Source organism: Macaca nemestrina, chromosome 1, assembly GCF_043159975.1.
Source record: "Macaca nemestrina isolate mMacNem1 chromosome 1, mMacNem.hap1, whole genome shotgun sequence".
Lineage (NCBI taxonomy): Eukaryota > Metazoa > Chordata > Mammalia > Primates > Cercopithecidae > Macaca > Macaca nemestrina.
The window spans coordinates 13,481,811-13,495,848 of NC_092125.1; the positions used below are offsets into that span (position 1 = coordinate 13,481,811).

Consider the following 14,038-nt stretch of genomic DNA (forward strand, 5'->3'; position numbering starts at 1 on the left):
CTTCTCTACTAAAAATACCAAAAAAAAAATTAGCCAGGCGTGGTGGCGCATTCCTGTAATCCCAGCTACTCGGGAGGCTGAGGCAGGAGAATCGCTTGAACCCAGGAGGCAGAGGTTGCAGTGAGCCAAGATCACGCCATAGCATTCCAGTCTGGGCAACAAGAGCGAGACTCCGTCTCAAAAAAAAAAAAAACAAACACTGATACCAGCTAGCTTGGTTGGTTGGTTGGTTGGTTGGTTGGTTGGTTTTGAGATGAAGTCTCACTCCATCACCCAGGCTGGAGTGCAGTGGTGTGATCTGCGCTCACTTTAACCTCTGCCTCCCAGATTCAAGCGATTCTCTTGCCTCAGCCTCCCAAGTAGCTGGGACTACAGGCATGTGCCACCACGCTTGGCTAATTTTTGTATTTTTAGTAGGGATGGGGTTTCACCACATTAGCCAGGTTGGTCTCAAACTCCTGATCTCAGGTTAATCTCCCACCTCAGCCTCCCAAAGTGCTGGGATTACATGCATGAGCCACTGTGCCCAGCCAAGCAGCCAGTTTTTAATATCCTGCAACTTGTCCAGTCAAGAAGCTGATGTTAAGCTGGGCGTGGTGGCTCACACCTGTAATCCTAGCGCTTTGGGAGGCCAAGGCGGGCAGATCATCTGAGGTCAGGAGTTTGAGACCAGCCTGGCCAATATGGTGAAACCCCATCTCTACTAAAAAATACAAAAATTAGCCACGCGTGGTGGTGGACACCTGTAAATCCCAGCTACTCGGGAGGCTGGGGCAGTCGCTTGAACCTGGGAGGCAGAGGTTGCAATGAGCTGAGATCATGCCATAGCATTCCAGCCTCGGCAACAAGAGCAAAACTCCGTCTCAAAAAAAAAAAAGAGAGAAGCTGATGTTTATAGTACTTACAGACTTCCTAACTACCACTATTTGTGTCCCCCAAATTTGTTTTCTACCCATTTTCTCATTGAGAGAGTATAATCATAATCTCCTACTCAATATCAGTAAAGGGCATAGTGTTTGAACCAAATCAGCATTGCCTTCTTCTCAGTGTTCACTCACCTTTGTCATTAAGTCATTTTCTGTAACCATAGTGCCATCTTTTATACCTGATTTTTCCTAAATGGACTGGATATTCAGGCATCATGATCACTGGGCCTGTAGCCCTGTGATCTTTGTTAGTGTCCCAGCTTTGTTATATACTAACTACAGCCTTTGACTAGTAACTTAACCTCTCCAAACTTGAGTTTCTTTCCTCCTCATTACAACCAAGATAATAGTACTCATACTACTTTCTCAGAAAGCTGCTGTAAAGTGTTTCCAGTGTTTGTGAAAGAAACTTGTAAACTGTAGAATACCGTGTAAATATACAGTACTGCTGCTGAACTGTTACTGACTTAATTGTATGGACAGCCTTCTTTTTTGACTCTCTTTCCATGGGAAGTTCTCTTACCATCCTCTGATTTCCATTACCTACATAACACCTGCTGCCTTATCATCTGTCCTAAAATGTGTCCCATTCCCTGAGCTCTTTAGAAATGGAGGAAGCTACTTAGGGGAATTTTTAGCAGTGAAAGCAAGAGGAGCAGTGACTTGTTTGCATAACCCTCAATATCCCTGACCAAAATATCACCACCATTTGTTTATAGCTTACCAGGAAACTGACGGAAGTAAGAATAAAGAGACAGTGAAAAACAACTTTACTAGGAACTTTAATAAGATTTTTTTTTTTTTTTTAGTTTTGAAACATATCAGGCTGCATTAATCAGAGCCTTTTTATGCAGATAGAAATATATATATGCAAACACAAACAAGTTATAACCATAAATCATGGCAAAGCTGGTAATAAAACTAAATTGGAAATGAATCTACAAAATAAATGAAAACACAAAAACATATTATAGAATCAGTATGTCCCTTACTGCACCCTTTTTGGGATTATTGTAAATTAGGAAAAACAGAAATATGTACAGTGGGAGTTAGATATACAATACATTCTACCTGTCAAAATACACTGACATAAATTTGTGAGCAGATTTATTGCTGTCATCAATAATCTGGATTTACAAACATCTTGACTTTCCAATGAAAAGTGAAGAAAAATAAATGAAATCATCATCAGTATTAACTGAATGTTTTCAATGCAATGTTAAAGATACAAGCTTTCAATCAAATTCTTTCCACCTTTAATTACTAGGCATTCCTTCTATTTAAGAGTTGGGTACTGTTACATTAGATTGATGTGTTGGGAAGAGAGGACAAAGATAGACATAACTTTGAAGAAGCTTTCCAATTCACTAATATATTTTCACCAGTGCAAAGACAAGCATTTAGTCAAATTGTTTTTGCCAAGTAAATTGACTATTAGTTTAGCAGATCCAAAGCTTGAATAAAGTTGTTTAAAATTCTTTTTATTTTTTTCTAGCTTTATTGGAATATAATTGACAAATGAAATTGTATATATTTAAGGTATACAGTGTGATGTTTTAATATATGTATACATACATTGTGAAATGATTACTATGGTCAGGCTAATTAACACATCCATCACCTCACATAGTTAGCATTTTTATGTGTGTGATGAGAATATTTAAGATCCACTATCTTAGCAAATTTCAAGAATACAACACAGGGTGGGGGTCAGCTGGTGTGGAAAAGAGGACCTGTCAGGCCACACAGAAAATTAACTCAAACCTGAATGGTGCCTCTGTGGTTAGGACTGAGGGATTTTGTACCAAAGGCATAATCCCATCTTTTACATTCACATTTATCTATCTTTCTTCTCCTGCTTAACAATCTTTAGAACTATTAGAAGCAATCCCTCTATTTATATGTACCCTGTTTCCCCACCAAAGACATAAAATGAGGAAAATAAAAGCAAAAAGCAAATAAATGTGTGAAGTACACACACATTCACACTCAAGCTTGGATTTAATCAATCCTGAATCATTGTGTTAAATTTATCTAAATATATATACATATATACACATATATCTACACACAGGCGCATATACACATTCTAATATATTTTAATTGGGAAACAACATTTCGACATTTGGCTCAAAGTTACAGAATATTATTATATCTGACATGTTTCTAACTGTTTCAAGAAATGTTTACCTAACATTTTTGAGATTAAAAAAAAATAGTTGTCAGAAAAGTAGAAGTATTTTTCATTCTTTTAAAACATGATAATCTTTGATTTGTCCTTTTTCAAAGGTTACTAGTTGTGCTTGGGTGCCTGACAGTTGCCAGCTGTTTACTGGAAGCAAATGCGGTGTCGTCACAGCCTACACAAACAGATTTACAAGCAGCACGGTAGGTTCTGGGCTTTCTGTATGGGTAGTATGGGACTTTGTCAATGAAGGGAAGAAAACCTTTATGAAGTATAATTCATTTTGCATAAGATTAACTTAAAATGTTTATACCTTAATCTTCTCCCTACATTAGGTCTTAAAAATCTTTAGGGTTTATTAGAATCATGAAAAATCTTGAAAACAATTGTAGTAGTCCTATTTTTTTTCAGAGACAGTATTTTGAGTTATGATCTGTTTTGTATTTAGGCTTTTAAATGACATTTGGTGCTTACCTGTATTTGTGATATCAACCTGAATGCTTAGGAGTATACTGTAAGAGTCTATCAGTTTGAAAGCTTAGAAACCCTAATGTCCAACATTCCCATACCCTCTGAGTAAACTAAATGACAGCAAAATCTAAGTAGTCTGTCTGGATTTGTACCACTTACTGGAAGAAATTTTATTATTTTTTAGCCATTCACTGAACTCCCAGGATTTTAGAGTTGAATCATAAAACAGGGAAGAAAATAAGACAGATTATGCAATGCTTCTTTTAATTTACTGTTTTGGGGTGATTGTTTTGTTTTGTTTTTGTTTGTTTTTTGAGACAGAGCCTCCCTCTGTTGCCTAAGCTGGAATGCAATGGCACAATCTTGGCTCACTGCAACCTCTGCCTCCCAGGTTCAATCAATTCTCGTGTCTCAGCCTCCCAAGTAGCTAGGACTACAGGCATGCGCCACCACGCCCAGCCAATTTTTGTAATTTTAGAGTTGGTGGGGTTTTGCCATGTTGGCCAGGCTGGTCTTGAACTCCTGGCTTCAAGTGATCCTCCCACCTCAGCCTCCCAAAGTGGTGGGATTATAGGCATGAGCCATCATGCCCAGCCTGTTTTTGTTTCTTCAATCTGCCTGTGGTGCAGTTGAGGATATGTGGCAAGTTTAGGTTGATAACTCAGTAATCATCATTCTGATCCAGAATTTTCACTGTGCATTTTTTCCCATTATAATTTTCTTTATAGTATTAAATCTCTTCTACTGGGTGAAACCTGTATTTCTAGCATAGGGTGACTCCCAGGTTCTTCCTTTTCTTTCTTTCTTTTTTTTTTTGAGACAGAGTCTTACTCTGTCGCCCAGGCCTGAGTGCAATAGTGTGATCTCGGCTCACTGCAACCTCTGCCTCCCGGGTTCAAGCGATTCTCCTGCCTCAGCCTCCAGAGTAGTTGGGATTGCAGGTGCCCACCACCACACCTGGCTTATTTTTGTATTTTTAGTAGAGACGGGGTTTCACCATGTTGGTCAGACTGATCTCGAGCTCCTGACCTCAGGTGATCCACCCACCTCGGCCTCCCAAAGTGCTGAGATTACAAATGTGAGCCACCATGCCCAGCCAGGTTCTTACCTTTTTTTCCAAGCTTATTCCCTTTTGAACTCTTGTTAAGTTTCTTTGCATGGTCCCTGAGGTATAAATGTGACCATATTTTGTTTCTGTCTGTTAGTCTAAGGAGCCATTAAAATGGTTTAAGCAGGAGTTATATGATCCAATCAGCATTTTAGGGAGACCACTGTAGAGCCTGCAAGGGGAAGCACTTCCAAGGGCATGAGACTGGGAGCCAGGACACCAGCGAGAAGGCCACTGCAGTGATCCAGGCAGAAAGCAAAGAAGGGCAGGTTTAGGAGCCAGAACAGTGGAGTGTGTGCTCTGAGAAAGGCTCACACCCAGGATAAAGGACCACAGAAGAAGGACATCCAGACATCAGGGAGCCTGATAAGTTACACTTCAGCTGGATCCTAAAGGATCAATCTACTATAAGTGAAGGAAAGAGGAAAGAACATTTCAGGCAGAGGAAATAGTTTATACAAGACCTGGAATCAAAGACTTGGGTTTTTGGGGGGTGGCAAATACTTTTCTGTGTAGTTTAGAGTGTAATGTGTTGGGGAAGAATGACAGAAGCAGGGCAGGAAAAGATTGAGGCCAGTGATGAGGTTTTTACGTGTCATGATAAAAAGAATGCTAAAGAATATAAGCAGGGTGTGGTGGCTCACACCTGTGGCCCCAGCACTTTGGGAGGCCAAGACAAGAACATTGCTTGAGCCCAGAAATTTGAGACCAGCCTGGACAACATAGCAAGATCTTGTCTCTACCAAAAAACAAAAATAAAAAAATTGGTCAGGCATGGTGGTACGCGCCTGTGGTCCCAGCTACAAGGGAGGCTGAGGTGGGAATATCACTTGAGCCCAGAAGGTCAAAATCACAGCAGTAAGCCGTGATCACACCACCGCACTCCAGCCTGGGCGGCAGAGAGAGACCTGACAAATTGTTTTTTAAAAAGGATATAAGCAGAGAATATAAGTGTCATAACTTTTTGAATGTCTCCTTTTATCACCTTTTGATTCCCAAAGGCTTAAAATGAATGTTAATTTTATAACATCTGTAATAATCATGCTGCCGTTGCCTTTGATCTTCTGAGCTCCCCTTTCTGACTTTCTCCCACAAATCTAAACCCTGCTTCTAGGGCAGTTGTCTGCTTGTGCACTTGGATCATTTTGCATCATGACATGGACACCTTTTTTTAAAACTGGCTTTATCTTTTGCTTTTTATTTCCTTTTGCTTTCGCCAACACTTTGAACAGCCTTGTTCTTAGTTTTCCCTACTTCTCCATTTTTAATTGTACGCTAACACAGTGTGCAGTACGGGTTTTAGAAAAGAGGTTAAGCTGTCACTATAGGAGTATTTGTGCACAGGATAGCTTTGAGGAAGCAGATCAAGAGCATAGCTATTACAATTTAAAAACTGCAAGACATATACTTCTTTTAGCTTTGAGGTCATGACACACTTGTGAAGGTTTATGTTGCTTAGCTTTCCTCAGTTGTATATTTGCCTTAAAGCAGATTTTTCAGCTAATTTTTATAGGATTTTTTCCACCTATTAGGTAATCAAATCATGAGATTAATAGTTACTATTAAACAGTGCCAAAAAATCTAACTTAGTAGTGTAGTTTTATCAGTTTGTTTTGAGGGGAAATTACTTGGGTATTTGTAGGCATTGTTGTTGCTTTTTCCCAGGGATCATGTTGCTATTCTGGCATCTCTAAGGTTGTGATTCTGACCCTGAGCCTGGGAGATTAGCAGGAGACACCTCATGTTCACTGGTTTCTGTTCTTCAGCTTTCCTGACCCACTGAATGCCATGGTTTTAAAAGTGTTCCTGTCCTCCTTTGGATTGTCTTCCACACAAACAAAAGATGGCCCCCCACAACCCAGTGCCCCATGGGATGTGGCCAAATCCTTGTTTGAAAATACTTTCAAGGGGATCTTATGAAATACTTTCCTTAGCTAGTAAGCATATCTAACTTTGAGCACCATAAGTTTCTGTTGGAGCACCCAAGATAAAGTCTTCTAAAATGCATTCTAGGTAATGATGAATTAGTTGACTTGTGATATGGGATTGTTACCTATAAGCCATTTAAATGTTAGAGGAGAATATCTTCTAAATGTGATCACTGATAACATTTAAATGTTAGAGGAGAATATCTTCTAAATGTGATCACACTGATCACAACAAATAGTTGCTGTCGGGTTATTCTGTCACTAAGTAACGTGGCCGTGTCATCTTCATATAAGTGAACACCTATATATCTGTTCTCTAACTTGAGGGTGGTAGAAGAATATGTATGCAGCTTATACAAGGTAGTATTACTTTGTTCAAGAACAATATTTAAAAGAAGGCGCCAGCACAAGAGACCTGCTCTACTCACCGGAAGTTATTTTCTGACCCGTCAGTGAATTGTCTAGTAATATTAGCCTTTGCAATCATTTCAAAGTGCAGAGTTTATTAAACAATTATCAAATACTACTATTAGGAGCCCTGTGTTGTGTTTACCCATAACTGTTACTCATTTTACAGAGTAAAAGGTGGAGAATAGGTCAATAAATCTGTACTGTTTCTTCTGACATATTTTTTACAATAATGAATGGGATTGGCTATGGTCAGTAGGAGAATGGCCTAAAACTTTAGGAAAATATTGGCCCAAGGAGACCAGACTTGTAACTTATCAAGTAGAACCTTAGCCTCACTTTAGTTTTAATGTCAAAGTAACTCACTAATCTGTACTCAGTGAATTGGAGATAGTTGTTCTGTTTAAAATTGGGACACTGGAGAAAAACAAAGTATGTGTGGAAAAAAATAAAACAGAACTTCTAGAAATGACATAAAAATAATAGTTAATATTTACTGAGTACTTACTTTGTATTAGGCATTGTTCTAAACTCTTTACATATTCTGATGTATTAATTTTGGGCTCAAGTATCTTTATTTTTCTCTATATTCTTTCATCTGATTACATTTCTATGGTTTTAACTATTGGCCCTAAGCATAAAACAGATGTGAGGATGATCTTATTCTAAGTGCTGTGCATTGTATTCCAGCCCCAGGTTGTCTGGTACTTTCCTTTCTCATCTCCCACCTGGCTCGTGGCCTCTCCTGCATCAGTGGTGCCTGCTGTGGGCTTCCTGAGGCTGCACAGCATGCTTCTCACTGCTTGTCTGCCACATGCTTCTCTGGGGCTTCCTTTCTGTGTGCACCAGCAGCCTGCTGAGCTAAGGCACCTTCCCTTTCCTTGTTGCTCTTCTCTTTCTCCACTTTCCTCTTGGGCATACAGGGTCTTGCCCTGTCACCCATGCTAGAGTACAGTGGCACCATCACGGCTTACTGCAGCCTCAACCTCCCAGGCTCAAGTGATCCTCCTACCTCAGCCCCATCCCCAACCCCCCACCAGTAACTGGGGCTACAGGCACACACCACCATGCCCTACTACTTTTTAATTTTTTTCTAGAGACGGGTTCCCACTATGCTGCCCAAGCTGTTCTCGAGCTCCAGGGCTCACCAATCCTCCTGCCTCAGCCTCCCAAAGTGCTGAGATTACAGATGTGAGCTACACATTAAATCTTCGCAATAACCCTTTGATGTAGGTTTTGTCATTATCTCCATTTTTACGTGAGACCACTGAAACATACAGTTAATCCTTCTTGTAACCTGCCCAAGGTGTCACAGCCAATTCATTGGAACAGCTAGTTAAGCAGCAGATTACAGAATTAATGAACTGAAAAAAATTACACAGAATATAAAATAGAAAGATAAAGAAAAAAATGAGGAAAGAGGGGGTATGAGGGCTAGAATGAGAGCATGCAAATGTGGTGAGTAGTTATAGGATGAGAGAATGGGAGAAAGGCCCAGTGTGAAGAGATGATGACTGAGATTTTCCCACAATTAAAACTTGAATTTTGGGTTAAAGAATCACAGCAATTCTTCGCAGGAGAAATAGAAACGAGTCAAACCTCTCTCCTTTAGGTGTCCCCCTGACCATTGCCCCAGCTCAGCCCTTTGCATCCTGCCCGGGTCCCTATGTTGACCTTCTCACTGGTGTCCTGGCCCCCAGTCTCATGTCCCTGGAAGTTGAGTCTCCTTGCAGGCTCTGTGATGGCCTTCCTAAAATGCCGACTGCATCACATTACTTCTGCCCCAGACACTTCAGTGACTGTTTATTACTTGGAGGATAAAATGTAGGTTGCTAGGCATCACACACCAGGCTCCGTAATCTGACCCCTCTCTGCCTTACTGCCCCCTCTACTTCACCACCCCATTTCTTCCTGCTCCCTACCTACCCTGCTCCCAGTAACATTGGCAGTGCCACTTTCTCTCATATCTCCTTTCCCTCACACATGCTGTCTTCTTAGCCCAGAGTGCCCTTTGACAGCCATTTTTCTTTGAGTAAATTCTGCCAGTTCTTCAAAACTTCAGTTCATAGGCCGTCTCCCAGGGAATCCTGCTTTCACTCCCTGTCCCCAGTCTGAGGAAGCGACTTATCTGTGGGTCCCCGGAGTTCTCTGTGAAAATCATCTTTGGTAGCCCTCACTCCTTGCTGCCATGGAGCTCCCGGAGGGGAACCACATGTGCATCCCCAGCTCCTGGTTTAGTGACAGGCACACAGTAAGGGATACTCAGCAATGTTTGTTGAATGAATAAATGTATGGGTTGCATTCCACATTACCCCTCTCTCTCTCTGTAATATGAAAATCACTTGTAGGCCGGGCACGGTGGCTCACGCCTATAATCCCAGCACTTTGGGAGGCTGAGGCGGGCGGATTGCCTGAGGTCAGGAGTTCTGTACCAGCCTGCCCAACATGGGGGAACCTCTTCTCTACTAAAAATACAAAAATTAGCCGGGCATGGTGGCAGGTGCCTGTAATCCCAGCTACTTGGGAAGCTGAGGCAGGAGAATCACTTGAACCCGGGAAGTGGAGGTTGCAGTGGGCCAAGATTACGCCACTGTGCTCCAGCCTGGATGACAAGAGCGAGACTTCGTCTCAAAAAAAAAAAAAAAAAGAAAAGAAAATCATTTGTTTGTCCTTATTTAAAATATTTGTAGGCCAGTCAAGTGGTTCATGCCTGTAATCCCAGCACAGCACTTTGGGAGGCCTTCCCAGGTGGGTGGACCACTTGAAGCCAAGAGTTTTGAGACCAGCCTAGGCAGCATAGCAAGACCCCATCTCCACAAAAAAAAATTAAAAAGTAGTTGGGCATGGTAGTGCACGTCTATAGTCCTTTTATTCAGGTGGCTGAGATGGGAGGATCACTTAAGCCCAGGAGTCTGAGGCTACAGTGAGCTATAATCACACCTCTACACTACAGCCTGGATGACAGAGTGAGACCCTGTCTCAAAAAGCAAAAACAAATAAACAAAATTATGATCATGGCCAATGGCCAACAAGAGATTTCCTGTTTCTTAAAAAAGTTGTTCAGAATAATCCTCCCCTGAAACAATGAAGATGGGATAAAATATATATACAAAAATATATCTTTATAAAATATATTCATGTTTTCATATAACCTATAAGTATATATTTTAATATAATGTAAATATATACTAATAAAATATATTTTTATTCAGTCTTAGTTTTTGTGTGTGTGTATATATGTGTGTGTGTGTGTGTGTGTGTATATATATATATATATATATATATATGGCCTTAAAAGCATTGAAGATCTGACAAGCTAGTAAGAAACTACCAAGCCAGAGAGGTAAATAAGCAGGAAGGAACTTTAGCCCTGAGGACACTGTCAATCCTGAAACACTGACACTGTCCTTGGACAGCCTCTGTGGAAGAAATGGAAAACAGAATCCAGGAACTAAGCAAGCTGGGGAGTGCCAAGAGAGTGCGCCTCCAAAAGGCTGGTCCCTAACGGGCTGTGCTCTCAGAATGAAAATGAGTTGCATGGGAGAACCCTTGCATGGAGTTATATCCTGGGCTGGAATTCCCTGGGTTGTCTAGGATCCTCAGAGACTTCACTTTGCATTAAGGTGGCCCCAGGCTGGTGTGGTGGTCGTGTCATCTGGCAGAAACAAGGAAGTTACTTGCATTCTGTTCCACAAATAGAGGAATTCCCACAAATAAATGTTTTAATGTAGTGACAAATACACACCAGGCACACACAAAAAAAATGCAGTTAAGAAAATAATTTATGAAAAAGTTAAAAGTATTATAACTTTTATAATTTATTTTATTATAAAAATAAATATCATTTAAAGCAACCTTGATTGCCACTTGAAACTTAGGAAATTTTCAAAGATTTAGAGTGGGGCCGAATCACAAACTCAATGCTGCAACCCAAGCAGAAAAGGAAGGGGCTCAGGTCCTTTAGAGCAGGGAATTCCTTGGTCCTACATACCTCAAAGCGTGATCTGAAATGGGTTATGGGCATATCCCAGTGGCTCTGCAAACTCCTGGCTGTGGAGAGGGTCACAATCCAAGAGCCAGAATGGCTCTAAAGGGAAGGCCCGGGGGTCCAGGCCTCCGACTCTTGCTCTTGTTAAAAGCTGATCTGGTCGCTGTGACGGTTTTCAGTTGAAGGTCACATGCCCTAGATAAACAGGCAGTTGCTAAACAGTTCAAGCCAGTTGTTCTAAGGAATAATGTGAGCCTGGTATTGCCTGGTCTTTTGATTCTTTAAGTGTAAAATATGTATTTTTATGTATATAAAAATATGTAACTGGACTACAGAGCAGATAAGATAGATGGCTATACCTAATATATCAACACAGATATATTTCAGAAACAATGGTGTTTTTGAGAAAAGGCAAGATGCAGAAGATACCTAAAAAATAATACCATGTATTTAGAATTCATAAACATGAAATACAATATAATGCATGTATGTATTATACAGTATGTTGTTTATGGCTAGAGTAACATAATAGAAGTATAAAAGCTTACATAGGAACATAAATACAAAATGTAGGATAGTAGTGACTTCTGACAGAGAAGAAATAGGATATAGAACAGTACAAAATTATATGTACAATGTTTAATGCTTTATTTAAAAAATAAATTGATAATATGAAATGTTAAGATTTGTTAAACTGGGTAGTTAGTATATAGGTCTTTATTATACTTATTCTTTCTACTTTTCTATAATTTTGAAGGGGAAATATTGAAATGCTTTATGATAACACATAGTTAACCTAACAGAGCAAGAGTCAAACCCTGTGTGGACATCTGGTATCCGTGAGCCAATGTGGCCCTCAGAGCACCAGTTTGCAAGCTTTGATTTAGAAAGTCAAGCCATAACTGTTGAGTATCGGTAGCATTAGGCCCCATCACCATTGGTAACAGCACCAATTGGTATGACACGTTCTGAAAGTATACTGTCAAGAACTATAAAATTATTGATATTCATGGACCCACTAGGAAAATTTTGGAAATTTTAGCAGAGACAGGGTTTCACCATATTGGCCAGGCTGGTCTCGAACTCCTGACCTCATGATCCACCCACCTCGGCCTCCCAAAGTGCTGGGATTACAGGCGTGAGCCACTGCACCCAGAATTTTTTTTTACAGAAGCATTTCTTCTTAAAAAACTTTAATTTAATTATTTATTTCCCAAAGGTCTGCCCTCTAATCTACTAAAAACCTTTTATACATGAAGAATTTATGGTATTATCTATAATTTGAAAAAAATAGAAATAATTTTAAATGTCTGTCAATGAAGAATACTTGTAAATTATGGTGTACTAACTGTATAGAATATTATAACATCATTAAAAATTATTTTGAAAACAATGTCAAAACTGGAAAATGCTTGTAGGAGAATATGTAAAATATAAAATAGGACATTTTTTATGTGGCAATATTACAACTATAAAAATACATGTATATTTGAACAAAGCTTGGACAAGAATAGACAAAAACAAAAAGCAGATAAGTTGAAATTATGAGGAATTAAAAATTTTTAAATTTCTTTCTTTATTTTACTCTGAATAGGATTGAAGAATGATATGTTTGAGAAGACCATTTGAGTCACTTTGGTTGTTTTATTTTTGAGATACTATACTAGAATACTTTTTGTTGTGGTTTTTATCTTATACTTAATTTTAAAATTTCAGCCATCAGAGATAGAAATGGAGACTCAGATACATCTCTATGGTCACACAGAAGAGATAACCAGCTTATTTGTTTGCAAACCATACAGTATACTGATAAGTGTGAGCAGAGACGGAACCTGCATCATATGGGATTTAAACAGGTACAGAAGAAGGTCTCCAAATCAAACACAGCATTTTTAATATATCCATTTTTGCTATATGAAATAAACCAAAATAATATCTTTACATTATAATCATTTTAACCATGAAACACATGCTTAAAGGTAGTAAGATTACCTTTATATTTTATTGAAGTCAAACAATCAGGAAAACATGTATGCCTTATGTACAATAGGTACATAGACTGAGAAAATGAATCACAAAATAAGAGAATGTAATTATATTTAATGATCATATACAAATTCATGTCTTTTGTCTTTCAGGTTATGCTATGTACAAACAGACTGAGAAAAAGAATTACAAAATAAGAGAATGTAATTATATTTAATGATCATATACAAAATCATGTCTTTTGTCTTTCAGGTTATGCTATGTACAAAGTCTGGCGGGACACAAAAGCCCTGTCACGGCTGTCTCTGCCAGTGAAACTTCAGGTGACATTGCTACTGTGTGTGATTCAGGTGAGCTTGCTCCAACCCAAAGCACAGGGCTGGCTGGTGCTCTAACAGTGCATTCGGCCAGTGGTTACCTCCTAGGTCAAGCCGTTCTCTCAGGTCCCTGCCAGATCTAAATACTTTGGTAGTAGCATGTACATGTGTAGAAGTACAATATGGTCTGAGATTGAGTTCATCAATTTAGGCCTCAGCTTATGCAGAAGTTAGTACTGTCATAATTTAACTGTTTTCCTGATATATGTAAAATTACATTTGAGTACATGTTAAGCTAAGCAAATTATTGTTACATAATTTTTTGAGTGTTCTTGGTTTTGACTTTTCTCCCCTTTTTTGCTTCTGCTTTATAACTATTACCTTTGTTACCCTCCTCCTGTGAAAGAACAAAATTTTAACAAATTGAGTTGAAAAATTGAATTAGCTTTTATTAATGATTAATGAATCAGGCAGCATTCCATCTATGAAGTAGAAAGGTACCCCAGTGAGCTGAGCAGAGGGGGTAGGCTTTATAGGCAGAAAAAGCTGAAGAAAGCAGAAATAAGGAACAAAACTCAGATTGATCCTTCCACAGTTACCTTCCTTAGAGGATTAAAGCAGAAGGGACTTCCTTATCATACCAGCTCAACTCAGTGATCCCTTATCATCGATTGCTGTGAATCTCCTGTTTTTTGGAAAACTGGCCCATTTCCAAGTTCAG

General features: G+C 39.4%; 1 protein-coding gene across 1 annotated transcript in view; it reads left to right on the plus strand.

Moving 5' to 3' along the window:
• Positions 1-14,038, plus strand: part of LOC105474609 (lysosomal trafficking regulator) — a 200,414-nt gene that overhangs the window by 171,279 nt on the left and 15,097 nt on the right. Inside the window, exons 48-50 of the mRNA XM_071073958.1 lie at positions 3,216-3,314; positions 12,731-12,870; positions 13,253-13,350. Of these exons, the coding sequence (XP_070930059.1) occupies positions 3,216-3,314; positions 12,731-12,870; positions 13,253-13,350 (337 nt within the window). The remainder of the gene's footprint in view (positions 1-3,215; positions 3,315-12,730; positions 12,871-13,252; positions 13,351-14,038) is intronic.